This window comes from Macadamia integrifolia, chromosome 12, assembly GCF_013358625.1.
Source record: "Macadamia integrifolia cultivar HAES 741 chromosome 12, SCU_Mint_v3, whole genome shotgun sequence".
Classification (NCBI taxonomy): domain Eukaryota; kingdom Viridiplantae; phylum Streptophyta; class Magnoliopsida; order Proteales; family Proteaceae; genus Macadamia; species Macadamia integrifolia.
Window position 1 is genome coordinate 27,058,978 of NC_056568.1, and position 27,755 is coordinate 27,086,732.

A 27,755-nucleotide genomic window follows, 5' to 3' on the forward strand; every position below is an offset into this window, starting at 1 on the left:
TTCAGTAATAATAGCAGAATATTATTTTCAGATTGATGAAAGTGAAATGTGGGAAATCCCAATTTAATATTTTTTTCACTGTCCCACACCTTGTTTTAAGTATTTTTCTACACTAGATAGCACCACCTGAATAAGCAACCTAACCTTGAAGTAATACTATCCAGCACAACATTTATAGCAAAAAAAACAAAAAGGGAAAGGAAAAAAAAAAGTCTCACTGGAGAAACCATCACTTTGAAAGTAGCACGGACCTCAACCGGACATCAAAATCACACCACCTGGTAGTTCTCCGCAATCAACTGAGTTCGCTGAGAGAACTTTGGAGAAGGGCCTCCTCTCAGTGGCAATATATTCACAATCTGCAATATTTTACATTCAAATGTTTAGCATAGAAAAAGAAGCGTGTACCTCTATGTTTTGTAACAGTAATTTATTTACCCACACCCCCCCCCTCCAAAAAAAAAAAAAAAAAGAAACATATTTATTATATAATAGATTATCATAAATAAAAACTTATTTTTGGTATGAGAATATCGTAAGTAAAAACATTCATTGTAGAACGGGGATGAAAATGTAACATTTCTATCAATAATACTACCACAACCCATATGAGAGAGAGAGAGAGAGAGAGACTACAGACAAGTTCAAAGAAAGCAACTGGAACGAATGAAACCTGAGTTACATCAACTCATAATAGCATCTACTGGGAGAAAGTTTCATATCCTCCAGGGGAATGATAGAACTAAATCCCATCTTCAGTTCTAACTATGATGCAAACGAAAATTAGATGGATGCAGGAGCAATGTACCCTTGAAAAACTCAAAAACCAACACGCAAACATGTGTCTGTGTACACACACAAATGGAAGAACTAGAAAGACCAGGGTGTCAACATCTCAAACCACATCTCACATGCTTAAAAAGTAAAAACCCAATAAAGAAGGGAGACCAGACCTCTGTTTACAAGGTGATTACAAATAAATTTTTAAATATATTGGTCCAGCCTTCTCAACAGAAAGGAAGGAAAGCCCAGAAAATACCACTTACACGAACCCTTCAAGTATATGCTCCCTTCCTTCACTAACAAAAATGTAAACTAAAACTAACAGAAAAAACTGGTCAACCATGCAGATAACTGGACCTGACAACATCATAAAAGTCAACAATAATGCCCCTGGACAAGAGTAAGACCACTAAGCCTCCAGAAGTGCCCAGGTGCTAATAGGGACAGAGTTAACTACCCAAAAATAATGCTGTTCTGATTTCGAGTTCACAAACCTTTAGATCACTGAATGTCTTCGTAGCAGTGAACCTGACCGAAATGGGAAAGAACACTGACGTATCTGCCGGAGGAACAACAAACTCCATCGACCCACTGACAAAAAATAACAGTAAGAATCCAGACATCCCCTGCCAATTATTAGTATATAGATGGAACAAAAGATTGAGATAAAAAAATCCACACATCAATTGCAGACCTGCGGTTAGACCCATCAATTAGTAGTATGGACCACTCCAATGTGGAACTCCTCGAGTCATACCTGCAAGTAAAAAAAAAGTCAGCAATGTATTCATCATCCTCCATAAGACATCCTTGGAACAAATTAAAGCTCTTTGAGCTGCTCTAGGCAACACAAACAAGAAGGAATTACAGAAATTCTAAGTCACCACACACAGAATTTGAGAGAACACTGTTACCATAAGAAATAAGAACTGTTTACCACAGACCCAAATTATACACATGAAACAAAAAATAATATTATTATTGATATCAATGATGGTGATGCATTTTTGTTAAAAAACAAATCACAAGAAATAGTAGTATAAGGTTACAATTTCCTTCCAGGCCCACAAAGACAAAGCTTGTCTATACAGCCTAAATATCTGCCACATGACAGCTAAATTGGTACTCAAATTTTGTGGACAATGTTATCCATGTCATTATCCACCCACCACATAAGTTATAGCATAAACGCATTTTCCCATATGGAAATATAAATATTTGAAAATTGGTTGAAGAGTACTTATGCAACTTTTGCTTAATGGATGAAGATACAAAGATAAAAGTTTAAGAAATGCATTGAGGTAGGACCCGAAATTCGACATGTGATTAATCCAAGGGATATACTAGCCATCCAACAATCAATTTGATCAGATCAACTTTCCACATGGGCACATGGCTCAAAGGTGGCCTGCTAAGATAAACATATCTTAATACGGCCATGTAAGGGAAATTTTCCCCTAATAAGAAACATGATGGATGTAAAAAAATAAGGCAAAGAAACCGTATAAAAGCATTGATAGATAACATTAATTATCACTAAGAAATAAATCTTGTATCCTTGAAAATTTTGACTCTCTCTGAAATGTCAGTAAAAAAAATACACGTAGGTTGTGATATATTGGATGGGTTAGTTAGACTTCAATGCAGTAATAAAAATGTTATGGAACAGCATTCCAGAACATACATACCCTGAACACATCCCATCACACCCACCATAACTGCTATGCAGCAGTTCAGTTGGGGCCAAAATTTGGCGGAAAAGTTGTCCACCTCATCATGTATCAGTGATCGAAATTTCAGATCACTCTGATATTTCCATGTGTTGCTATAGATGTTTAAAAAATAGTTTGAAAAGTCTAGAAAGTGAACAAGAACCATTGAAAAATGAAAAATCCCACAGATAGTGACTCATAGGAAAGAGAATCCCAAATCTGTCCAACGGTCATTCTACCAAATCATCAGTCCACGTGGTTGATAGTGAGGGACATCATAGAAAGGGTTTCTAGTATGGATGTGGTGGAATTTTTTCCTCAAGTGTTTATGGCTGTACCTAAATGTTTCAACAGAAAACAACTCACTGGGAAAGACTGAATAACAAACTGAGAACACCCACCTCCACTCCCCATCAATCTGCCTCACAGTCGGTGCCTCCCGAAGTGCAGGAAGAGGTACTGATATCACAACATTTTGCAGGTCAAACATTGATGAAGATTCATATTCTATGCTGACATATGTTTCACTTCCAGATATAGAGGGCCAGCAGTTGACTGTAAAACAATACTTTGGTTAAACGAAAGAAAAAGCAGAGAATGGAAAAAGAGGAACTTATATCAGAAAAGGCAATTGAAAAAGAATCAAAACCCACTTGTTAATGGCACAACTGACTCATCCACACTCTGCATTCTCCACCTTAAAAGGCCAACTCCTGCTGCATCACCAGCTTGACCAGTCGGAAAAGGCCTATTAGGATCCTTCAAGCCTAGAATATTTTCGCTGGAGAATAGATCTTTGTTGATATTAGGGTGAGTTTTGAAAACTACACCAGCATTTTCCCCAGTTTCAATCTGGACATCAGATAAAGCAAGTTATAATTACTCATTCATAAGCCAAAAACTATGAAGTTATCACGGTAAAATATTATTATAATATAAATGAAACAACTAATCATATCTAGACAGTTTTTCTACAATGTTGGTCATTTCAAATTTGTTTGAAACAAATTAATCACCAAGAAATACAAAATTACGAAGAACATTAATGATGAAATGCTTATTTGCCAAGTCCTTTTATCATTCTATTTGCTTTGGCCTCTGGTTGTCATTGTTGTACCAACTGTCCTGTACTTCTTTCCTTAATAAAATTCTTCAGAAAAAATGCACTTAATTGTTAAAGAACCATTACTTTCCCTAAAAAATTACACACCATGTTTTATAGGATCTCAAGGAAAACCCTAAAACAGAATTTAGTCAGAAAAAACCATATCCAATGGAACTCCGATTCTGATCATCGATCATAAACTGTTGGAATAAGCAAACCCCACAATACAGCAATGTTTTAACAGTTGGATTTGGGTCAACAGTCAAAACAATTAAAATCTGAAACCCGTTAATCCAAATTTTAGAGATTTATTACAGCAGCAGATAGGCAGGTCTGATCTGGATAAAATATAGGTTGTAGATAGATAACATAGTGGAGAACACAGTCTAATCCCATGTTAGTCCATCGGCTGGATGCTGAGACGGGGAAAGATTCCTTATTTAATTAAAATACCTCAAATCATACTAGAGGTTTTAAGATAAGTAGAACGAAGACGGTGTATATGGTGTATAACTTTAGTCACACTAAGATATAGAAATGGTGAAACTTGAGGAGAGAGAGAAACTGCAAAGTAATTATTTTATATATTTGGGGCCAACCATAAACAAGGAAGGTCATATAGAGGATGATGTTTATCAGAGAGGGTAGGATGGATGCAGCGGAGAAATGCATCCCGAGTGTTGTGTGACCAACGAATTCCTGTAAAGGTTAGAGGAAAATTCTATAGGACAATCATAAAAGATGTGAAACATAGATAAGCTGAGTGTAGTAGAAATGAGGATGTTGAGATGGATGTGCAGCAAAACTAGGAGGGATAAAGTAAGGATTTGACAATATTAGAGCTGAATTGGAATTGCCTTGATTTAGGACAAGCTCCGAGAAAGTCATTTGAGGTTGTATGGCCATGTTCAACGGAGGCCTTGGGATGCACTAGTACAGAAGAGTAATCAGTTTCAGAAGGAAGAGTTAAAAGAGCTAAAGTAGGCCTAAAATGACCATAGGAGAGGTAGTGTGGAAAAACATAGAGTTTTGATGTAGATCGAAGCTTAAAGATGAAGAGTAAAACAAGAGTCAGAAAACACTGTTCATGTGAATAGTAAACATGAGTTACTGTTCACAAAACACTGTCCATGCAAACAGTACGTGAGTTACTGTTCACATGAACAGTCACAAGTACTGTTCACATGAACACTCGGCAATAACACTAGTTACTGTTTACAAACAGTACTTTATGTCAATATTTTCTATTTTTAGTTTCTTATTTAATTTAGTTTGGTTAATTTCTAATTTCTTAGTGAGCAAGTTAGTCAAATTAGTTTCCTATTTTGTTAGTCAAAGAAGTTTTTATTTTGTAACTTATGTAGAAGTTTTTATTTTGTAACTTATGTTAGTTTCCTTTTTGTAACTAGTTAGTTTCTAATTTTGTTTAGCAAGTTAGACACAAATTAGAAAGTCTTATTTCAGTCCATTAGTTTCTTTTTCTTTTTTTGTTATTTCTTCGCGTCCAAGTTTTGTACGGCTATTTAAAGCCCATTGATCATAATGAAAAAAAAAAAAAAAAAGATTGAAATTTATGAATTTGAGTGTTTACTAATGGCTGAGATAATTATTACCTGAAAAAAAAAAAAAAAAAAAAAAAAAGATAGCTATTACCTGAGAGGGTGAGATACCCATTCACCAGTTCTTCTTCCCCCTTCTCAACCCTCCATCAATTCTCTCTTTTTTTTTTTCCTATTTTTCTTTTATTTGTTTGCTGTGAGAGAGTGTGTGAGAGCTAGAACCAAGCCTGTTGGAGGACATCTCTCTATTCAACCAGAATTTCAGATCCTACCTGGGATTAGGATCACTTGTGTTCTAGTTCTACATTAGGATGTTTCTAAGGTGTTGCTGTGTTCCTTTCCTTTTACTTTTACTATTACTTTACCCTCTCACAGATCCATGTAGCTAGTTCCATTTAATTTGGAAAAGGCTGAGTTGTTGTTGTACCTCAAACCAGACTTGAAAATAGCAAGTTTCAATCACTAGTTTGCAGGATTTTAATGGAGTCATGAATGTGTCTATGAAAGGCAATCAGATGTCAGCAACAAGGATCAAATTGCAGCAGAATCAAATTAACTCAAAAAACACTGTTATTGAAATCGTTGGACAGGATATGGAGTTGCAGAAAACAATGGAGTACTTCTTTGAATATTGATTGAGAAGAAGAAGAAGATATGACTAGGCAACATTCTTCTTTTGGATTGCTTTCAAGGACGAATTATTCACACTAAAGTACCTTACCAGCAGATGATGGAATATCCAAAATAAATGAAGTGTCTGTGGAGGAGGAGGAGGAATCGGTTGGCCCTTTCTGATTTTCAGCCTCTTCATCTCTCTGTTGAACGGTCATGGGTCTGTCCACCTGAATTTTTAACCCTGATGTATTGCAAGCAAAGGAAACTAGGTATGAAACAAGGTGTCATATGGGATCTCTGTCCCCTAATCTTCTTGTTATATCAATGTTCAGAACTCTGTAGATTTTTGATGATGAATCTGACTCAGCAACATACCATCAGAAGAGTTTTTCAAACCATATACACCTGGTACTCTTAACGATCCTCTTTTATAAGGAATAATGAAATGGGCTATTTTGATCAAAACTAGACAAGCCCTTTTTATGACCGAATTAGGAAGGATGTAGAAATCTGACTTCTTTCTTTTGTATTATACATCTTTTAGGAGGACAGTCAGCCCTCTTACATAGTTTTGTCAATAGAAAAAATACCATCCTTCAATCCAAAAATAAGAGAATTTTTGGGTCAAGGAACCTGTGGTTCAATAAGTTGGCCAAAATTTAAGTCCCCAATGAATTATATGGGTGAGCTAAGTAATTTTGAGTTTTCTACTGTAACAGGTCCATTCTATAAGTATAAGCCCAAATATTAGGTATTTAAGGCTTTCTGAGTTGTAATAGTAATTACTTCTAGGCCAGGTATTGCTACTTAGGGCCGGTTTGATTTTCTTTCCTGAAACGTGCTTTTCCGTTTTTCTGTGTTCAGAAACGGAAAAATACCCCAAAAACCGTTTGATTTTTCTGTTTCGCTTCACTTTTTTTTGGAAACAGAAATAGAAATTTATACTTATTTTTGTGTCTAGAAACAAGAATGGAGAAACAAGTCAAACTTGTTTTTCTGTTTCTAGAAACAAGTGGGAGGGACAACAATTGTGAAAAATCCGATACTTCACTCAACCTACCCCAACTCCAACCCATTGTTGAAACTTCTTGCTATCTAGATGTGGCAATTCCAACATGGTTGTGCAAAACTCACAGTTTTGGATGGTCTTCATCCTTCTGAAGCTCATCTCCACGAAGCATACCTACAACTCCAACGTCATGCCTTCACTCGTGATTGCGTATGTACAATGTCGTGCCTTCACTCATATCTTGGATCCGACTATATTGTTGAAAACATTTCGGGAAACAGAAAAATCAAGCATATTTTTGCAATTCCAAAAATAGTTTCTTAGTACAGAAACAGTTTTCCGTTTCTGTTGTTTCTAGACACTGAAACAGTAGAAACAAAATCAAACGGCCCCTTAGTTGTTTTTCTTAGACTTTAATTTTCGAGAGTTGCCATATTGTAGAGGATCCCTTTCCATTTAGAAGAGTTTCCTATTTTTATGATGTTGCTATCAACTACAATAAATAGAGGGTAGGCATGCTGCACACATATTTTGGCTGTTGATAATTTTTCTCCATGAGAGTGAATGTGCGGTGGTAAAACTTATTGATCATATCTCCTTCTACCTTCCTTTTTCTTTTCTTTTCTTCTTCTCCCTTTACTGTTCTGCAGAGTTTTCAAGCAAGCTTCCTCATCCAACTGAGACCTACTTTGAATGACCTCTGATCTCTATTTTGTGTTTCACTGTTATATCTACCTTTGCTTTTGTTCCTCCCATAATTTCAGCAGGTTTTATCTAAGTTTACTGTCAAACAATTTCTGTTTTGTGTCCATTTGGTGCAAGTGCAACAGAACTTCAGACATGCATTCCCTCTAACCCATGGTCAGATGATCTTCAATTTTTAGTATCTTGTTCTACACTTCTACTCCTTCCCCTCTACATTTGATCCAAATTTGGTGTTATCCAACCAGCCACTTGTTCTGGTTCACTATGATTCTGGTTTATCATAGGTTTGCTAGTGTTTGTTGCTTCAGCCTAGCTTACCTCATCATGAAGATAACACATCTTAACAAAAATTTAGACTTTCTAATAACCTACCATTTAAGCATATCAAACAAGTGGTGGGAGAAACTGTCTTAATTGTGACAAAGGCCTTCCCCATATTGACGGTTACAAATTCTTCAGCAATATGAAATCCAATCAAAGATAGTATGTCAACTTAGATGTAACAACCCAACACTTTACTATCAGCAAGTAGATTAAAGAGGACAAGAAGACACTACCTGGACTTGAATGAACGCGTCCTCCTGGTTAAGAATTTGGAGCAAAAGGGTACCTTGCACATCAAAGTTACTGAGCCCACCATCTCTCTTCAGTGTCACATTAAGCTTCTCTTCAACAGTCAATGTGATAGGATCAGTTGGTGGTGGTGCAGCTGCTCTGGCCTGACCAGCAGTTGGTTGCACGTCCTCAAGAATCACTTCACCTTCAGCTTTAAGGGATTCCAAGAATTGGTTTGTTCTCTGTGTTTTACCAAGCTTCATACCAAGACCTTTAGGAGGAGCAGTGGCAGATGCAGAGGGACGACCTGATGATGCAATATAAGTTGACAGAAAGTCCCGCCAGATGAAAGAAGAAAGAAGAATCAGCTTATCCAGTCAAGATTGACATCAGTACATCATTAAACAGCAACAAATTTATGGAATTCATGCAGATGAACAGGACAAACCTTTGGATTTGCTAGAGAAGGTTTCCACTTCACTACCCAATCCACTTCCAAACCCACTGCTGCTACTAGATATGCTCATTTCGCTAAAGCTACTCTCAATTCTTCCTGAACCTGTCATTTGGAGAGACATGTAACCCCCTTTTTCACTTCTAGTTCTATCAATCTGCAGAATATGTAAGTAATACGAGTAAAAAGTTTAAAACTTAACACTTCAGGAAAAAGGAATGAAATGAGAAATAAAAAAGAGAGCAATACAAACAATTAAACAACCTCGAGACACTGGACTTTCAAAGAGATTTGTAATACCTTGCTTTTGTCAATCTCGCTAGCTTTCCGCTTCATGATGTCCTTGGTTTCATTGATCTTGCTCTGCATTACCAGCCTGTGCAATCTCTCTTCATGACTGTCCATCTCACAGTACTGTTTTACCTGTACAACAGAGACATTTTCTCTGTGTCCAAGAGATATGACTTCATCGAAAGAAAAAATCAGCTCAAAAGCAGCCTTGCAAATGCCCTCTTCTTCTAGTGAGGGAGAATACTCAGGAACCTGAATATGCTTAAGGAACAACTTCATAACAAAGTTCATGTCTTTACTAAAAGTGAACATTTTAGAATGCAAGCCTTAAAAAAAAATTGCAAATGGTAGAACCATGATAAAGACTAGAGTGCATATATTAAAGAATAACTGAGTAGATATAACATGGCCCTGTAGTTCAATTGGTTAGATAAATGGGTCTATGATTTATGAACCAAACAGGTTCAAGCCCTTAAGTTTCATGTGCATCTTCCAATAGCACTCCATGAAACAGATTAATCAAATATCACATTGCATTTCACATAAACATAACCTTTCCACCTCATGACCCTTCAATTTATGTCCCATACTTCCATGTTTTGTTCCCTTAGACCCTTCCTTTTTGTCCCTTTCATCCCACGCAACTACAGTTACACCTTCATCGAAAGCAAGTTAGGAAATGGAAGAGAAACAGAAGGAAAGGAGGAGGATATTGATATAATGCACCATAAAAACACCACAAAAGATGTTTCCTCTTTCATTGATTAGGACATTAAGTTTTCTTAAGAGAACATCAGAAGCATGGTTCAAAGTGCTTACACGTGTTGGTAAGGATATAACAGCTGGATGAAACAGAGTTTCATGGCTAGGTGTTGCGGATATATATATATATATATAATTGCACATAAGTGTAAATGGAGGTTGTTTCGCTCAATAAAAAGATTCCTGCATAAAGGCTCTTCATACTTCTCACCTTAAGGCTTGTGCTTGGGCAAATGAGATCCAAGCTTTAATTATCTGTTTCCGGACATCTACCACTTCACCTCAAGGATTTCACCTTTCAAGACATTGATTAAAGGATGCTTTCCAACATTTTTAAATTGTACCACTTAATTCAACAGAAGTCAATTTATAATCATCTTTAGCCTGAACATATCAATATGAAATTGCTTGGCAGAAAGTGAATATTCAGCAGCTGACAGGAATCCAGTCATTTAACAAAAGCATCTTCACTAACCTTTGCAAGAGGATCCACCAAAAAACCACAAAAACCACATTAACTTTAGAAATTATTACTTTTACATCATTAATATGGGAAATCAATCAACTGAATTATATTAACTGCAATTTATTGAAGAGAAGTGGCCACAAGTACTAAAAAAATGAACTGCTAATCATAGATCATAGACAAATATAAAAAGGATACAAGTTTAGAGAGCAGTCTCAATGTCTCTAAATCTTCAAGAATGTTGCTCTGTTTGTTTGTTACAAGTAGCAAATATAGAGATTCTATTGGCTGGTACACATAACGCACATTCTCTGTCTCAACATATGTGTGCTGTCTTCCTGTACCAACCAATTTGGGGAAGGCTGCAAGTAATCCCTCAATCCTTATACGAGACATGTCCACAAACTGCCTCGAAACTAGAGCTGCAGAGAAATATACATAGACCATCATGGACACAACTCCTATGCGTGAGATAATGAGATCATCACAAATTGGTGATAAATTTGCAAACATTACAAAGAAAGCAGCAATCCATAAGATTTCATGAAATTTCACGAAATATTTCGGTTTTTTGGTTTCGATTAGCTGTCAAAACGAATTGCTATGTGATAGAATAAAATTTCCAGATTTAGGTTGAAATTTCGTCCAAAATTTTGTTTAGCAGAAATTTCAGTCGAAATGTTACATTATTTAGTAATAAAATCATGGCCTCAAATGAAATGGGTTGAAAATGGATTGAAATCTCAACCCCTTTCGCAGGTTTCGTCAGTTTTGACAAAGAACCTTCCAAAACCTCCTTGTTTTGTGATTTTTTTGCCAGATCACTCGTTTACAATCTTGGAACAAGTACTTGGGCAGTAGAGGAATGCAATAGATGCAACTATTTGTTGTGTTGTTCAAAGTTAGAGTACAACACTTTTTCTAAAATTATTTTTTGCAAAAAATAGAGTAAACACTTAGTGGTTGGCCTTCAACTTTTATATGTCACACTTCGTAACCTAATCTATGACTTAACAGAGCCGGAATTTATTTTCCATTTCAAAATGGTTATTAAATTTTATGGGATAAGAATCAGGAGATGGGAAGGGAGAGTGGAGAGAGAGTCGGTGGAGGGGAGAGAGGAAAGAGAAAGAATCAAAGAATCAATGGAAGAGGAGTCGAGAAAGAGAATCGTAGGGTAGGGGAGCAGAGGGGGAATCGAGAAAAAGGGAGAGGAGGCCGAGAGAGAATTGGGGGGGGGGGAGAGAGAGAGAATCGGGGTGTGAGAGACATTGGGGGAGAAGATAGGTGGGGTGTGAGGGGTATACTTACCTGGTGTGAACCCTAATCAATCACCATTGTCTAAGATGGGGATGGGGAGCCAGCCCTGGAGAGCGGAGAACTAGCCATTATCAGGAGCCGTTGAGATATGTCTCCAACGTGACTTTCAGATCCTTCTTGAAATGGTTCAAATGAAAATGAAGTATTACTTAAAAAGTGGTTCATAATTTTATCTCTAGTCTTTCTTCTTTTTTCTCTTTTTTTGGGTAGAATCTCTATTCATTCTTAATGCATATTTAAGTTGTTTTAATTGAATTAAACGTGTTCTAGTACTAAACTTTGTGTGGAGTAGAATACATACAGCAGCATACAAAATACTATTTTGGGTGTGTTTTTTTAAGGATTCCACTATGTTTAGAGGGGCCAAAATAAGGCTTCCTAGAAGATTTGGAACCTAGGTTGGCCATTTAAGCCTCAAAACTCTGCACCAAAACTTGAAGCCGAAACCATCTAGGTGTCAAGACTGGTTTATCGAAATCAAAATCTTGAACTATGGATGCAACGATTGAAAATGAGACATAATTACTTCATGCAATCTGGATTATAACATAATCAATATTTTTCTTTAACATCAAAACTTAATTGGAAAAAGAGATATATCAATAAAAAGGTAGTTTCACATAATTCTTATGTCTGAGACCAAAATTCCTTAATGGTTAAACGGATACCCACCCGTCCTTAGATCTAAAGAACAGTCCCCTTTTAGTGGACACTAAAGATAACCCTCGTTGAAGAAAGCAAACAAAAGACCAAACATTTTCATAAAGCCACTGTCCTTGATCTGTGGAGCAGGCATAGCATATAAAAATTTCTAGGAGTAAATGAGTTTGCCGTAGTGGTTTTAATTAAGAATAACAGAAATATTGCCGCTAAAACATCACAAGCAACATGTCCTCAACCAGAAAGAAACAAAGGTGGTTCAATAAATTTCCAACGAATGCAATAGTAAGGAAAAATACCATAACTCTCACAAATGGTATACCAGATAAAGAAAAATATTCCCAACAAGAAAAAAAAGTGCAACAGCCATCATGCAGTATGCCAAGATAAATTTAATTTAATGCTTATAAAACAACATATTAAATCAGGAACGCATGCAAGCGTACTCGGCCTTCTGGCAACAAACTCACCTTTACCAGATTTACTTATAACAGAAGCTGCAAGGACCACCTATCCACAAAGCCAACAAAGAAAGCAATTACTACAATATAAAGAGTACAAAATTTTGATATGCAAAAACAAATGTAAGAAGAGAAATAGTCAAAGAGAGGAAGCCAAGAGTGATTACACATATTTTATATATATATATATATATAGGCTGGACTGTTTTCTAAAAAATTGGTGTTATTATAAGATCCTGTAACAAAATATGATTGATTAACAAGCTGAGGTAAAGTGAATTTACATAGATCATTCAAGGGCACAATAAGTAAACCCACAGATTTGTTTAAAAAAAATAAGGCTATTCTAAATGCAACAAGAATACTTTATTAGCTCCAACCAACTACTTCCTATTGCAATGCACCCGTGCAGCACCCAGTCCAAACAGTACCATTGTGAAAAAGTAAATGAATAGACAAAAAAATAATGAATTTTACCATTTTGACCCTTCCAAATCAAACAGTTGCCAATTGTACGGGAGCAAGACTCAAGACCGTCGTAGAAACACGAAAATAGCTTACTTCAACACCTGCGAAAACAAATGTCGATTAATAGGTCATAAATCAGTGATGAAATAATAAAATGATTACTTCTTTTGCTAGAAAAGCATACAAATCAAATATATCTAAATTCACTAGCTCAAGTGAAGCATTGGCAAAAAATTGTAAGTTCAAATGGAAACTCAGATCAGCAATAGACTCAAGAAAGAGACACCAAATCACCATTTTATTCTGCTGATTAACTGAACTAGTAAACAAAAAAAATGGCTCATTAAAGATGCTTGGGTTACCCTTGTCCCCTTAGTCCTACTCCACACACCAGTACACCACCCCTCCCCCTCTTCCCCACCCCCCCCCACCCCAAAAAAAAAAAAAAATACTAACATCCATGCACTGATCTAATTTTGGTCAGTCACTTATCAGCTGTACATCAGTTCCCAAACTAATTTTTCCTCTTCTGTTGAATTCTCATCAAAATAGTGTTTCATGCCTACTTAAAAAAAGCCTGACCCCAATGGCCGAATGAATATCCCTAAGGACCTGATAAAGTAATCCAAACTCCTGGGAGATTTAAGGATCTAAGGGAAATAAATCATGAGAAGGTACAGACGTCGGACAAGGTAGAGCAACAACAACAACTCAGCCTTATCCAACTAAATGGAGTCGGCTACATCGATCCTTACCCTACTATCAGTTCTAATCAAAGTCATACGTGATACAAGGCCTAAGCTATGCATGTCTTTCATCACCATTTCTCCTAAGGTCATTTTAGATACGCCCTTGGCCCTTTTAGCATCTTCAATCTGTGAATCAAATCACTCTTCTGAACTGGAGCATCTAAAGTCCTCCGTTGTACATGGTCATGCCACCTCAAACGACTTTCTCGCAGCTTAGCATGTATCAAAGGGACTTCTATATCAACTCCGATCATATCATTCCTTACTAATATCCTTCCTAGTTTTATACTTTTATCACGCATCCATCGCAACATCCTCGTCTCAGCTACACTGAGTTAATAATATGATGTTTCTTAACTGCCCAACATTCTGGGCCGTACATCATAGCCAGTCATATGATCGTCCTATAAAATTTTCCTTTAAGTTTTAAATGAACATGTCAATCACACAACACTTCACATGCACCTCTCCACTTCATCCATCTCACTTTGATTCTCTGTGAAACATCATCCTCTAATACTCCTTTATTTATCATTGCACCCAAATACCTACCATAATTACTTTCCAGGATCACCCTCTCATCAATTTTTACCACCTCATTATTTGTCCAAGTGCAACTAAAGTTACACACCATACATTTCATTTTCGTTATCGTTTTTTTAAAACCTTTTGATTCCAAGATTTCTCTCCATAATTCCAGTACAACGAATAAGGAATCCAAACCATCTAGTTCCCATACTAGCTACAAATGCAATTGATGAATCACTTAATAATCACCCCATTGTCTATTTAATTACCCAAAGGCTGGGATTAGAACAACCAGCAATGATCTAGAACAGCAAGTCATCAGATTTGGTTCAAGTTTAGGTCGAAGGGCATAGTTGGTATAAGGAATGATTTAGAAAAATTATGAGCTAATCCAATGGTTAGATTTAGAGAAGTCATAGGATTACCAAAAATAGTATGTGTTGCTGAAAACAGGAAATCAGTTTTAGAAATGGTTGAAATTAGCAACTAAACCACGAGTCCACGAATAGTAAGTAATAACTAATATAGAAGTAGAAACATATAAGAGATTTACTTCATGGGGTTTCTTCTATGAAGTTCTTACGAATTTTGGTTTCTCAGGGACTTGGGTGAACTTGGTTAAAAAAATCTTGAAAATTGATGGTTCTCTGTGGTCAAGGATAGTGGCCCTACGGGATATTTCAAATCTACCACAGGTCTCCACCAAGGGGATCCTTTCTCCCCCAGTTTACTCATCATAGCTGAAGAAGTCCTTAGTCGGGGTTTGAAAACGCTGTTTGTAGCAGGACGTGCGTCTTACTATCAGCTTCTAAGAGGATGCCCAGGTATCTCTCATAGCCTTTTCGTTGATGATACTATCATCTTCACCTAAGGGCTGAAATCTTCGTTGAAGCAAGTCATGGGTATTGGTCGTTTGGTTTCTCTGGCCAGCTAGTTAATAGTCAAAAATGTTGTTTCATCATAAGCTCCAAAGCCTCAGAGTCCCATGTTATAGAATGGTGGGAAATATTACTGGCTTCACAAGAAAATCTCTTCCAATCGCATATTTGAGGGCACCCTTGTATACGGGAAGACTTAAGGTCAGTTCTTTTTTATGATGTGTTGAATAATTATTGTAATAATGGGTTTAGGGACTACTTAGAATCATGTAAAGACTAGGACTACTTATTTTATTTTTCTATAAATAGAGGAGTACTGTGCCCATTAAGGTACGAGTCAGAATTTCCTGAATTCTTCAATATGCTTGCTAAGGTGAGAGCTAGGGTAGCAGGTTGGAAAGGGAATCTCTTATCCATAGGAGGAAGACTAATTCTTCTTAAACATGTGCTCTCATCTATGCCAATCTACATTCATTCCAGCTTGAACATTCCTAGAACGGTTATGCAAAAATTCCATCACATCTCTGCTAATTTCTTGTGGGGCTCATCGGAGCTTGGCAAGTGCCACCACTGGATGGGTTGGCATAAAATTTGTAGGCATTTGTCTAAGTGAGGTCTTGGGGTTTGTCTTCTGGAGGATTTTAATAACACTATGCGTATTAAGGGGTGATGGCGCATTCTCTACGAGAATTCCATATGGAACTATTTCTTTAGGGCCAAATTTTTAAAGGGTGAACATATCGTCCTCAATCCCAAAAGATTGGTGGGATTTAAAACTTGGCGAAAGATGTTGGATCTTAAAGATCTTTTCCTCTGCCAATACAAATGGTTGGTGGGGCCAAGATGAATTTTTTGTTAGTTAATTGATTGGGCGTTGGTCCTCTTATAGACTATGTTGATGGCGCTATGCATGTCGACCTTAATACCCAAGTTAAGGATGTGCTCAATACCGATGGTCTTTGGGATCAAGATTATTTAAATGTCATTGATTCTCAGGAGATCCATGTGAGCATCGTTAACTCGAAGATTGGGTTGTCGTGCAGGGTGGATAGACTAATTTGGATCCCGGTGAGTGACAGCAATTTCTCTCCTAAATCGGCATGGAACAATGTTCGTAACCATTTCCCAACAGTTTCCTACGACAAATGGATATGGAATGCAGCCATGCCTCCAAAAATAGATTTTTTCTCTTGGCAGATCATTGAAGGGAGAATTCCTACCAATGATACGTTGATGAAGATTGGTATCCCTCCAGCATCAAAATGTTTGTTGCAGATCCCCTTGAAACGAAACGACTGGGCATGTCCTATCCTTGAGGGCTACTACTTCCAAGGTTTGGGAGTCACCTCATGGATGTGGAGATTATTCTTACTCAACAACTTGGTTCTAGGATCCTGTTCTGGCAGTCCCATGCAAGTGCTAGGGGTATTTGTGAGTATATCTCTGGTTTGCTTCCTTCGTTCATCATCTGGGAGCTATGGAAGGAAAGAAATTATAGGATACATAATGAAAGACCCTGTGGTTCCTCTATGGTTATTGAAAAGATCAAGGAATGGATCCGAGAAATCCATTTTCCAAAGAAATTCAATAAAGACACCCTCGTCGTTCAGGTTTTAAATTTAAATCCCCAATACATTATTCCTAGAATCCTTATTCCAATCTACTAGAACCCTTCGGTTAATTATGTGAAGCTAAATGTGGATGGGGCAAGTAAGGGGAACCCAAGAATCAGTGGGGGAGGAGGTATTATGCAAATGCAGATGCAGATGCACGATGGATTTAGGGAAAAAAAAATCTTTTTTGATTTGATTTTATTTTGTTTTAGAAACAATTTCTTTGAAATTAGTAGTTTCTAATTTTAGATTAGTTTCCATCTTAAGTTAGTTGATGCAGTACCAAGGGTTTACACAAGGAGAACCAAGACCAAGGTCGACCCAAGTGGCTGACTGGGTCGACCCAGATCTGGTCCAAGTCAGCCCACGATTTGGGCCGCTGATGGGGTTACTAATTAGTCATTTAGTTAGTCATTTAGTTTCTACTTTGAAGTCTTAAATTAGTTTCTAATTTTCAGTCATAAGTTAGTTTCTATTTCCAGTTTAGCAACTAAAGGACTTTCTATTTTGTAAGCTTCTACTTTCAGTTTTAGTAACTAGTTGAGTTTCTAATTTTTAGTTTCCTATTTCAGTTTTTGGAAACTAAAGTTAGTTTCTATTTTATGTAACCCCTATCACTATTATAAATAAAGATGATGGCTCTTTTAATGAGCCACGATTTGACAAAATACATGGCTGCTACTGCTACTTTCTCTGCAAGAGAACTTCTGTGTGTCTGATCACAGTGATGGGTTGGTGTTCGATCCAACGACTCTTTGCGGCGTGAAGTCTAAGAGGTCTTTTCAACTATTCTATCAATCTTCCTCAATTTCTCTAAAGTATTCAAGGTGATTTAAAGGCTATACTACTGCTACACAGATCAGGTATTTACCTTTCAATTTCTGCCCAGAAATCCTTCTAAAAGTCTCAATTGGTTACTTGATCTCTGTACTACCTGCAGCCCTCAGATTAGGCTGAAACTTTGATCGAGTCTTCCTTCCTATTAGTGTGAAACTCGATCCAAACCTGGGCTAGATCTGAGCTGTCAATTGCAAGTTATCAAAAATCACCTTATTTTTGTCCTGTAGTGATTTTACTAGGACATAATCTGGTTCGATTGTTGGACAGTCTTATTCTGTTTTCTGTTATGTCTAATATTGATTTGGGTCTGTTATCATCCGAATACTACTGCTGATTTATTCTTATTTGGTCACTGCTGATCTGTTCTAAGTATTATTGGATATTTTGATCTAATCGGTTCTGTTTTCTGAGATCGATGGATACATCTGACTGTTCCTGAATTTTGTGGATGTTTGTTCACAATTGATGATCTGTTTTGACCCTATTCCTATATCTGATTTAGTCCTTTAATCTGGGCTATATTCTGATCTCATAAATTCCAGTTTTTGGATTCGAAATTCTGATTTTCAAAAATCAGTTTCTTCCTTAATTCTGATCTATTATATTGCTGCCTTACTTTGGCTATTCTTGGTTGTTCTTAATTTAAAAGTTCCTGCAGTCTTGGGTCTGGTTTGGTTTTCCAAATCCATCCCTACATTAAGTGGTATTAGAGCATGGCTGAGAACAACACCCCCACCTTAGCTTCTATTATGGAGTTGATACAGAATATGAGAGCTGAACTAAAGGCTGAATTGAAGGTTGAATTGGATGCCAGGTTGTTGAATGAAGAGACCCCACCCCAACAGCCTACTGGCAGTTCACGTACAACACCCGAAGTGGACACTCCAATGAATGTGGTTGCTCAGTTGACTAACAGGAGAGCAAACCCTAATATGAGAGCACCACAAGGGGTTCCGGTAGCACAACCTACTTTTGAAGAGCATGTAAGAGGATATTTAGAGACTGAACGTCCCGTGCAACCAAGGTATTCTGGAGATTCACAGAAGGTCAAGCTCGATCTGAAGGAGTTTGATGGGAGATATGACCCCCAATTGTTCTATGATTGGGTAGTGGCACTAGACGACTATTTTGACTATTATGAGTTACCTGAGGAACGGAAGATGAAACTAGCTCGTGCTAAGCTAGTTGGGGCTGCTCGTGAGTGGTGGAGGACCTATGAGCTAGAGTTATAAGACCGTGGTAGAGAACCTACTAGTTGGGAGGAGATGAAGCTTGAGTTATCAGATAAATACTTGCCACACAACTTCAGAGCTCGCATACAAGACCAGCTGAACTCTCTTCGTCAAGGGTCTATGACTGTTGCCGAGTACATGAACAAGTTTGACGCACTTTATTCTGGTACATGCATAAGGGAGAATGAAAGGCAACTGCAATCTCGGTTTCGACTGGGATTGCGAGTTGAAATCAACAGGGGTATCGGAGTTGTTGAAGTGCACTCAGTGAGGGATTGTTTTGACAAGGCCCTACGAGCAGAGGAGCTTCTAGCACAGCCAGTTAGAAGGTTTGGTTTCCAAGCTGGGGAGGTAAAGAAGAATTTTCCAGCCACTAAACCTAGTAGCTCAGCACCTCCAAAATCCACTTTTCCTCCACGAGCTGATCATAAAGGAAAAGCACCCATGACAGGTAGTAATAAGGTACAGTGTTTCCATTGTCAAGAGATAGGACATTTTGCTAAGTCTTGTCCGCATAAGCAGAGGGTTAATGCAGTAGATGAGGTTAAAGACTCCAATGAGGAGGATGAGTCAGCTCTTTATCCCTACCCATTAGATGATGATGATGATAGTAGATATGACTATGATATGGAAAACACTAATGAAAATGATACCCAGGGAATAAATATTGTTACTCGCATATTGGTGGCTGAAACCAAAGGAGAGGATTGGCGACGTAACAGCATATTCTACAGCCGTATGAAGTCAGGTGAGCATACTTGTCAGATTATCATTGATAGTGGCAGTTGTGTCAACGTTGTTTCTGAAGCCTTTGTGAAGAAAGCAACCTTGAAAGCTGACCCACATCCTCAGCCTTATAAGGTATCCTTGCTGAATGGTAATACCTTAGAGGTGAATAAGAGGTGCTCAGTTCCTTTGAAACTTTACCGATATGAAGAAAAAGTTTGGTGTGATGTGATCCCAATGAAACTCACAGATGTATTGCTTGGTCGTCCCTAGATGTATGACAATGATGCCATGGTTGGAGGGAAGAAGAATCTGTGTACTTTCATATGGAAGGGTGTTCCTACAACTTTCTATCCGGTAAATGTGCCGACTGAAGTACGGCGGAAGAGATCATTAAGGTCAAATCAGAAGGGCATTGACAATGAGAAGAAGGTATTAGCTCTACCCACAAAGGAGTTGCTAACTATTTCCCATAAACAGTTCTTACGCACAAGTCATGAGACTGGAATGGTTATGGCACTTGTTACTAGGGAAGTCACCCCCCAACCTGAGGTAACGTATAGTGCACCTATCAGAGAGCTCCTGTCTAATTTTTCTGACTTAGTCCCTGATGATCTCCCAGATGAGTTGCCTCCCATGAGAGACATACAGCATGCAATTGCCTTGGTACCTGGTTCGGTTTTACCCAATCTTCCTGCTTACAGACTTAGTCCTACTGAGCATGCCGAGCTGAAACGGCAAGTGGATAGGTTACTACAGAAGGGCTTCATTGAGGAGAGCTTAAGTCCTTGTGCAGTACCAGCTTTACTCACGCCAAAGAAGGATGGTTCTTGGCGTATGTGTGTGGACAGCCGTGCTATCAACAAGATAACAGTCAAGTATAGGTTTCCTATACCACGACTGGATGATATGTTGGATATGTTGTCCGGGGCAAAGGTCTTTTCCAAGTTAGATATGAGGAGTGGCTATCATCAGATTCGCATCCGTTCTAGGGATGAGTGGAAGACCGCCTTTAAGACCAAGGATGGCTTATATGAGTGGAAAGTCATGCCGTTCGGTCTGACAAATGCACCTAGTACTTTTATGAGGGTGATGACACAGGTCCTTCGTCCCTTCATTGGTCGCTTTTTGGTTGTTTATTTTGATGACATTCTGGTATACAGTAAGAACCAAGAAGAGCATAAGGATCACTTGAGGCAAGTCTTGAGAGTACTCTGTGCTGAGAAGTTATACATTAATCTCAAGAAGTGTTCCTTCATGCTGCCCAAGGTTGTATTCCTTGGATTTATAGTGTCATCAAAGGGGGTTGAAGCTGAACCGGAGAAGATCAAGAGCATCACTGATTGGCCCACACCTAAGACTCTAACAGAAGTCCGTAGCTTCCATGGGTTGGCTTCCTTCTATAGGAGATTTATTCGGAACTTCAGTGCAATGATGGCACCCATCACTGAATGTATGAAGTCGAGTAAAGGGAAGTCTGAATGGACAGCTGCAACGACCAAAGCCTTCGCTCTTGTGAAGAGGAAGATGACCGAGGCACGCACCCATCCTACGCCTGCCAGATTTTGACAAAGTATTTGAGGTAGCTACAGATGCTTCACATGTTGGGCTAGGAGGAGTAATAATGCAAGGAGGACACCCCATTGCATTTTATAACGAAAAATTGAATAAGGCCAAGAAGCGCTATTCGAATTACGATCTGGAGTTATATGCAGTCGTCCAAGTGCTACGCCATTGGAAGCACTACCTCATTGGTAAGGAGTTCATTTTGTACACTGATCATGAGGCCTTGAAGCACCTTCACTCACAGAAATCGATTAGCCACAGACATGCCAAATGGGTAGCCTACTTGCAGGAGTTTGTATTTTCTATGAAGTACAAGGCGGGAAAAGAGAATACAGTGGCTGATGCACTCAGCCGGAAAGTGCTCACACTTAACACATTTTCAGCACGTGTTATTAACATAGATCAGATACGAGGTGAGTATACATCTGATTCTGATTTCAGCACTGTCTTTATGAAGTTACAACAAGGTGGGCAGCACCTAAAGTACTCTATTCATGATGGGTACTTGTTCTTTGGCACGCGGCTTTGTATCCCAAACTCTTCCCTACGTCATCACATCATACTAGAGTTACATGGAGGAGGATTAGGAGGGCATTTTGGGAAAGATAAGACTCTTGCACAGGTGACTGATCGATATTATTGGCCATGCATTGCAAAGGATGTCGATCATGTGATCAAGAGATGCCGTGTATGTCAGTTGGCAAAAGGGGGAAAACAGAACATAGGTTTATACTCTCCACTACCTGTTCCTCATGCACCGTGGCTTGATGTTAGCATAGATTTTGTTCTTGGACTACCCCCTACTAGAGAACGATCTGATTCCATTATGGTGGTTGTGAATCGTTTCTCTAAGATGGCTCATTTTATACCTTGTCGTAAGACTTTTGATGCTTATCAGGTTGCAAAGCTCTTCTTCAAGGAAGTAGTACGACTACATGGGTTGCCAACTAGTATTGTATCTGACCGTGACGTTAAGGTTATGAGTTATTTTTGGAAGACATTGTGGTTGAAGACAAATACAAAGCTGAACTTTTCAACTGCATTTCATCCACAGACAGACGGACAGACAGAGGTGGTGAACCATAGCTTGGGAAACTTGTTGAGGTGTTTGGTTCGAGACTATGAGAAGACATGGCCTTCTATTCTTGACATTGCAGAATTTGCCTACAACAGCTCAGTGAATAGGACAACAGGTCGTACTCCTTTTGAGATCTTGCTTGGAGTCCACCCTAAGTGGCCTATTGACCTTATGTCACTCCCACCCCAGGCTCGAGTTAGTATTGAAGCTGATGAGTTCTTACATCATATCACTGAGGTGCATGCCAACGTCCGACGGCGTATTGCCTTGAACAATGAGGTGTATAAGGCTTCTGCTGATCGTCATCGGCGTTATGTGGAGTTCAAACCTGGGGACATGGTGATGATTCGAGTAAATCCTGAACGGTTTCAAACAGGTGTCAATACCAAGTTACATCCACAAAAGATGGGTCCCTACAAGGTGTTGAAACATATCGGACCTAATGCTTATGTGCTTGAGCTGCCTGATGACATGACCATAAGCAACGTGTTTAATGTGGCTGATCTTCACCTTTATGTTGGACATCATGCGGATGATGCAGACACGGAGCACATGCTGAGGTTGCCCCAACTGAAGCCACCCACTTCTGAAGTTATTGAAGACGTCTTGGATGATAATTACAAGACCTCCCGCCGTGGCACCGGTTATCACATTTTTCTTGTTAAGTGGAAAGGCCGTCCCCGTAGTGACTGTACTTGGATTCATGCTGATGATTTCAAGAGGCTTGATCCAGACTTGTATGAGCACTACATGTCCCTTATCCATTCGTCAGAGTCGAATGTTTTCAAGCCGGGGAGAGCTAATGCAATACCAAGGGTTTACACAAGGAGAACCAAGACCAAGGTCGACCCAAGTGGCTGACTGGGTCGACCCAGATCTGGTCCAAGTCAGCCCACGATTTGGGCCGCTGATGGGGTTACTAATTAGTCATTTAGTTAGTAATTTAGTTTCTACTTTGAAGTCTTAAATTAGTTTCTAATTTTCAGTCATAAGTTAGTTTCTATTTCCAGTTTAGCAACTAAAGGACTTTCTATTTTGTAAGCTTCTACTTTCAGTTTTAGTAACTAGTTGAGTTTCTAATTTTTAGTTTCCTATTTCAGTTTTTGGAAACTAAAGTTAGTTTCTATTTTATGTAACCCCTATCACTATTATAAATAAAGATGATGGCTCTTTTAATGAGCCACGATTTGACAAAATACATGGCTGCTACTGCTACTTTCTCTGCAAGAGAACTTCTGTGTGTCTGATCACAGTGATGGGTTGGTGTTCGATCCAACGACTCTTTGCGGCGTGAAGTCCAAGAGGTCTTTTCAACTATTCTATCAATCTTCCTCAATTTCTCTAAAGTATTCAAGGTGATTTAAAGGCTATACTACTGCTACACAGATCAGGTATTTACCTTTCAATTTCTGCCCAGAAATCCTTCTAAAAGTCTCAATTGGTTACTTGATCTCTGTACTACCTGCAGCCCTCAGATTAGGCTGAAACTTTGATCGAGTCTTCCTTCCTATTAGTGTGAAACTCGATCCAAACCTGGGCTAGATCTGAGCTGTCAATTGCAAGTTATCAAAAATCACCTTATTTTTGTCCTGTAGTGATTTTACTAGGACATAATCTGGTTCGATTGTTGGACAGTCTTATTCTGTTTTCTGTTATGTCTAATATTGATTTGGGTCTGTTATCATCCGAATACTACTGCTGATTTATTCTTATTTGGTCACTGCTGATCTGTTCTAAGTATTATTGGATATTTTGATCTAATCGGTTCTGTTTTCTGAGATCGATGGATACATCTGACTGTTCCTGAATTTTGTGGATGTTTGTTCACAATTGATGATCTGTTTTGACCCTATTCCTATATCTGATTTAGTCCTTTAATCTGGGCTATATTCTGATCTCATAAATTCCAGTTTCTGGATTCAAAATTCTGATTTTCAAAAATCTGTTTCTTCCTTAATTCTGATCTATTATATTGCTGCCTTACTTTGGCTATTCTTGGTTGTTCTTAATTTAAAAGTTCCTGCAGTCTTGGGTCTGGTTTGGTTTTCCAAATCCATCCCTACATTATTAGTTGCCATTAATTTTTTACTTTTTTCTTTATATTGGACATGTAAACGATGAAGAAGTTCAGTTTTAGATTGAATAAAATTCATTTAAGTTTTTTTTTTTTGGGTTGTGAACCATGGCTGCCAGTGGGTGATCCCCTTCTTCCCTTTTGGAATTTCCTTCTCTTCTTTTCCCTTCTGGTCTTCTTTCTATTCTCTAATTTTTTTTTCCTATTTCTTGCTGTTTAATTCTTGTACCTGAAAATTACTCTATTCTGGGCGATACTTCCAGCCCTAGATTTGGAGGTTGATCTCCATTGGTACCTATCAGAAGAAGCTGAGATCTGGAGCGAAGGATGTCTTCCCTTGAGCAACATCAACCCTAGAGTCTTAACCTCAAAAGGGTCCTTCCACTTAGAGAATCAAAACCCAGGTTCAGACCTGGTTCCATACTGTTGCACCAGATGCTGTTGCAGGCCTTTAGATCTGTCCTCTCCTGCACTATTTGAAGCCGAGCTCAACTGGGTTAGGTAGAGACTGCTGAGGCGACCCTTCACCCATAATTTCAAGTCCAGCCAACAAGAATTGGTGGATCTTCCCCTGTCGAAGCTTGCTGGTCTACCGCCTGCTATGGTTTCTATCGGGAAGAAGAAACAGGTTCTTCTTTTGTTTTAAAAGAGTTATTCCTCTTATTACAACTAAGCCCCTATTCTCTTTAGTTGTGACATATTATTTCCCCTACTTATAGTTCCAAAAAACCCCTTTTTTTCTAATTTTCTATGCTAGTTTGACCCTAGTATCTATTTCCATCTCTTCTAAGTGCTAGAGTTGTGCCTGAAGTTACAATAATGCCCCTACTTCTTTGCAAACTGTTTTAGTTGTTAATTGTGGGCCCATAAGCGATCCAATTCTGACTTTTGGAACCTGGATCCGCATCAGGTCTGTACTACTATAGTGGCAGAATTAAGAGCTCTTAGAGATGGGCTGAAGTTGTGTGAGGAAACGGGGCTATACACGATGTTTAGATCAATTCAGATTCCACTCTCATTGTGAAAATGTGACCCAAAGAACCTGCAATCTGTGGAGCAGCTGGTATTGGTTTCAAGAGGCTATCTCCCTTTGTGATTCTATTGGTGCCCACATCTCCTTCTCGTACAAGGAAAGTAATCGGGCAGCAAATAGGTTGGTGAATTTGGCTTGAAACTTTAAACAACTCTACTTTTGAGGATGATACTACTCTTTCAAGTGATCTTATTCGTATTACTTGTGAAGGCAAAGCTGGTCTCCCAATTTCCATATGTAATGTATGTGTCCTTTATTTTGTTCGGGGTAGCATTCTGTTGTGAGGGTGAGCATTTTGGATGCCTTGGTTAGGAGTAAGCCGGGTTATGTCCTCCCCCCCCCCCCTTTTGTATTTCTTTCTATTGAGCATTTTATAATAAACTCTTAGGCACTGCTCCAGGTCCCAAATAAAAAATAAAAGTGGTACTGAAATAGGATGTGAACCAGAATTAGTAACATGTAGGAAAAATAGAAACTGAGGTAGTAGGACTGCTGAAAAACACACAAAGCTAGGCATCAAACAGGGAACCAATTGGTTGAACTGAAGAGGGTATTGGCAGTAAAAAACCAGGTCTGAAACTAAGAAGGAAACTGAAAATGGTTAGAGATCTAAATAGCAGTTCAAGAGATAAAAAGCAGCTGTAAGTTGCATGCGCAACAAGGATGAATAAAAAGTCAGAATCTGACCTTTTGGAAGAATTGAAATAGAATAATCACCTAACCATGGAGAAGGAATCCCATCAACTCCAGCCTTGGCATCCCACCAAGGTTTTCCTACTACATTCCACAATAGAGTAGAAGGGGGAAGCTTTTACGGGCAATTAGACACACATTGTACATGTTGGCTTGGGACTACAAGGGAATACTGAACACCATGGTTTTCAAATATTACATGAGCCCTATGGAAGATGAGATTCCCACGACAGCATTGACAACAGCAACTAGGTATCCACAGTTCACAGATTCGTCATTACCATTTCACTATATAATGAGATAATTGGGGGTCATAATCAGATAAGCACTCCATGCCCTTCTTATTGTGTAGAAAAGGACTACAACCAATTCCCTCAGGAATTCAAAACACGGAATCGTGATCTGGATCTGTCATGCCAAATCCGATCTGATCCCTGATTGGAATCAGCCTGGATCAGTCTGGATCGTCCACAAAATCAAAACATTTCTGGCATCCAGTGTATTTCCATACAAGGATAGGACAAGACGGATCAGCCTCTGTCGATCCGGCTGATCCGATCTCAATTCTCGAAACCATGGATTCCCTCCCTTTAGCTCAATTTTGTTAGGAGGCCATTGGGAATTCAAAAATCCTCATGGGATTAATCTTATATCTCACAACCCCATAGGCATTGTGTGGATTGCTGCCTGTGGATCTGAAGGCACTTATCCTATGCTAGGAGGGACTCAGCTTTTGGCCATTACTACATTCGGGATACACCCATCTGATATCATTCTAGTCTGTCGAATGAGCATGCTGGAGGTAGCAGGGACTTAAGGGAGCAGATACAATGTCATTATGGGATTGTAACTATGTATTTGTCACCACTGACAGAAGTGTCATTCGTCAATTATAGAAATCAAGGACAGGCCAACCAAATCCAAGCACAAGAACAAAATTTCACCGAGAAGATGAAACAATGCATACCACTAAGTGGAACCAGATCGTGGATCTATGCACATATTATATTGTACTGCATTTATACTGTTCAAAGATCTATCACAAGTTCAGAACTACGATATTTAAAATATTAGCGTCATGATTTCGCTATCAGAAAACATCTACGATCGCAACAAAACCATACCCTGTGAATAAATGAATCTAAGCAGAAGACGATACAGAAACAGAGAAACGCGAAGATAACAACTCAAATTGACCACAAATTCGTAGAACAAGAAGAAAAATTAGAAATTACAGAACTTCTTCGGGAAAAAATTAAGATAAAACAGAGGAATTGATGAGGAAAATCGTACCTGGTAATCTGAGATCTGAACACCAACACGAACAGATCTGAGGAATTCCGGGTTAAAACTTTAAAAAAAGCCCCTTTCATTCTAGACCGTCCGATACTGAGTTTAACGACATGGTGAACCGGGCGATCCTCCATCTCGTCCAGTATACACGTGATCCTTTTCCGGTTACTAAACCATGTCCCCACTTTATAGTGACGTGGCATTATAATAGAAGACCTAATTATGTAATTTCATAATGTAGTTAGTGGGACCCAGTATCGTCTCCGATTTCTCCTCCACAAGCATTATTTTCATGATCTTAACTCTATCGTTTGGGTGGAGTAAATTAACTAATTAATCAAATCTTGAAACACGATTTTACTGATTAATGAACTCAGAAACGTAGTTTACTCTTCAATTGCCAAGGAATGGGTATTGAAAATTAAAAGGATAATTTACAGTGCCACCTCCTAAAGAATATCATTATCATAGGAACACCTCATCTGTTTCACCAAATTAGATTCAGACCTCTTACCGTCAGTCACTGT

At 38.5% G+C, this 27,755-nt stretch overlaps 1 protein-coding gene across 1 annotated transcript; it reads right to left on the bottom strand.

The window, feature by feature from the left end:
• Nucleotides 1–27,312, bottom strand: LOC122057816 (coatomer subunit delta-1-like). The gene is made up of 12 exons (XM_042620114.1): nt 27,229–27,312; nt 12,935–13,026; nt 12,467–12,506; nt 10,215–10,438; nt 8,798–9,040; nt 8,492–8,654; nt 8,046–8,350; nt 3,149–3,347; nt 2,897–3,050; nt 1,478–1,540; nt 1,278–1,374; nt 1–359 (listed from the first exon to the last, which is right to left on the bottom strand). Exons 2-12 carry the CDS (start codon nt 12,935–12,937, stop codon nt 270–272), a joined length of 1,581 nt encoding a protein of 526 aa, XP_042476048.1. The 5' UTR covers nt 12,938–13,026; nt 27,229–27,312; the 3' UTR covers nt 1–269.
• Nucleotides 27,313–27,755: the final 443 nt, after the last annotated feature.

Coding starts and splice junctions, on each gene's coding strand:
- LOC122057816 (XM_042620114.1), bottom strand. Junction 8,351..8,491: donor CTTCTCTAGCAAATCCAAAG/GTTTGTCCTGTT, acceptor TTGCATCATCAG/GTCGTCCCTCTGCATCTGCC. Junction 360..1,277: donor AGACATTCAGTGATCTAAAG/GTTTGTGAACTC, acceptor AAAATATTGCAG/ATTGTGAATATATTGCCACT.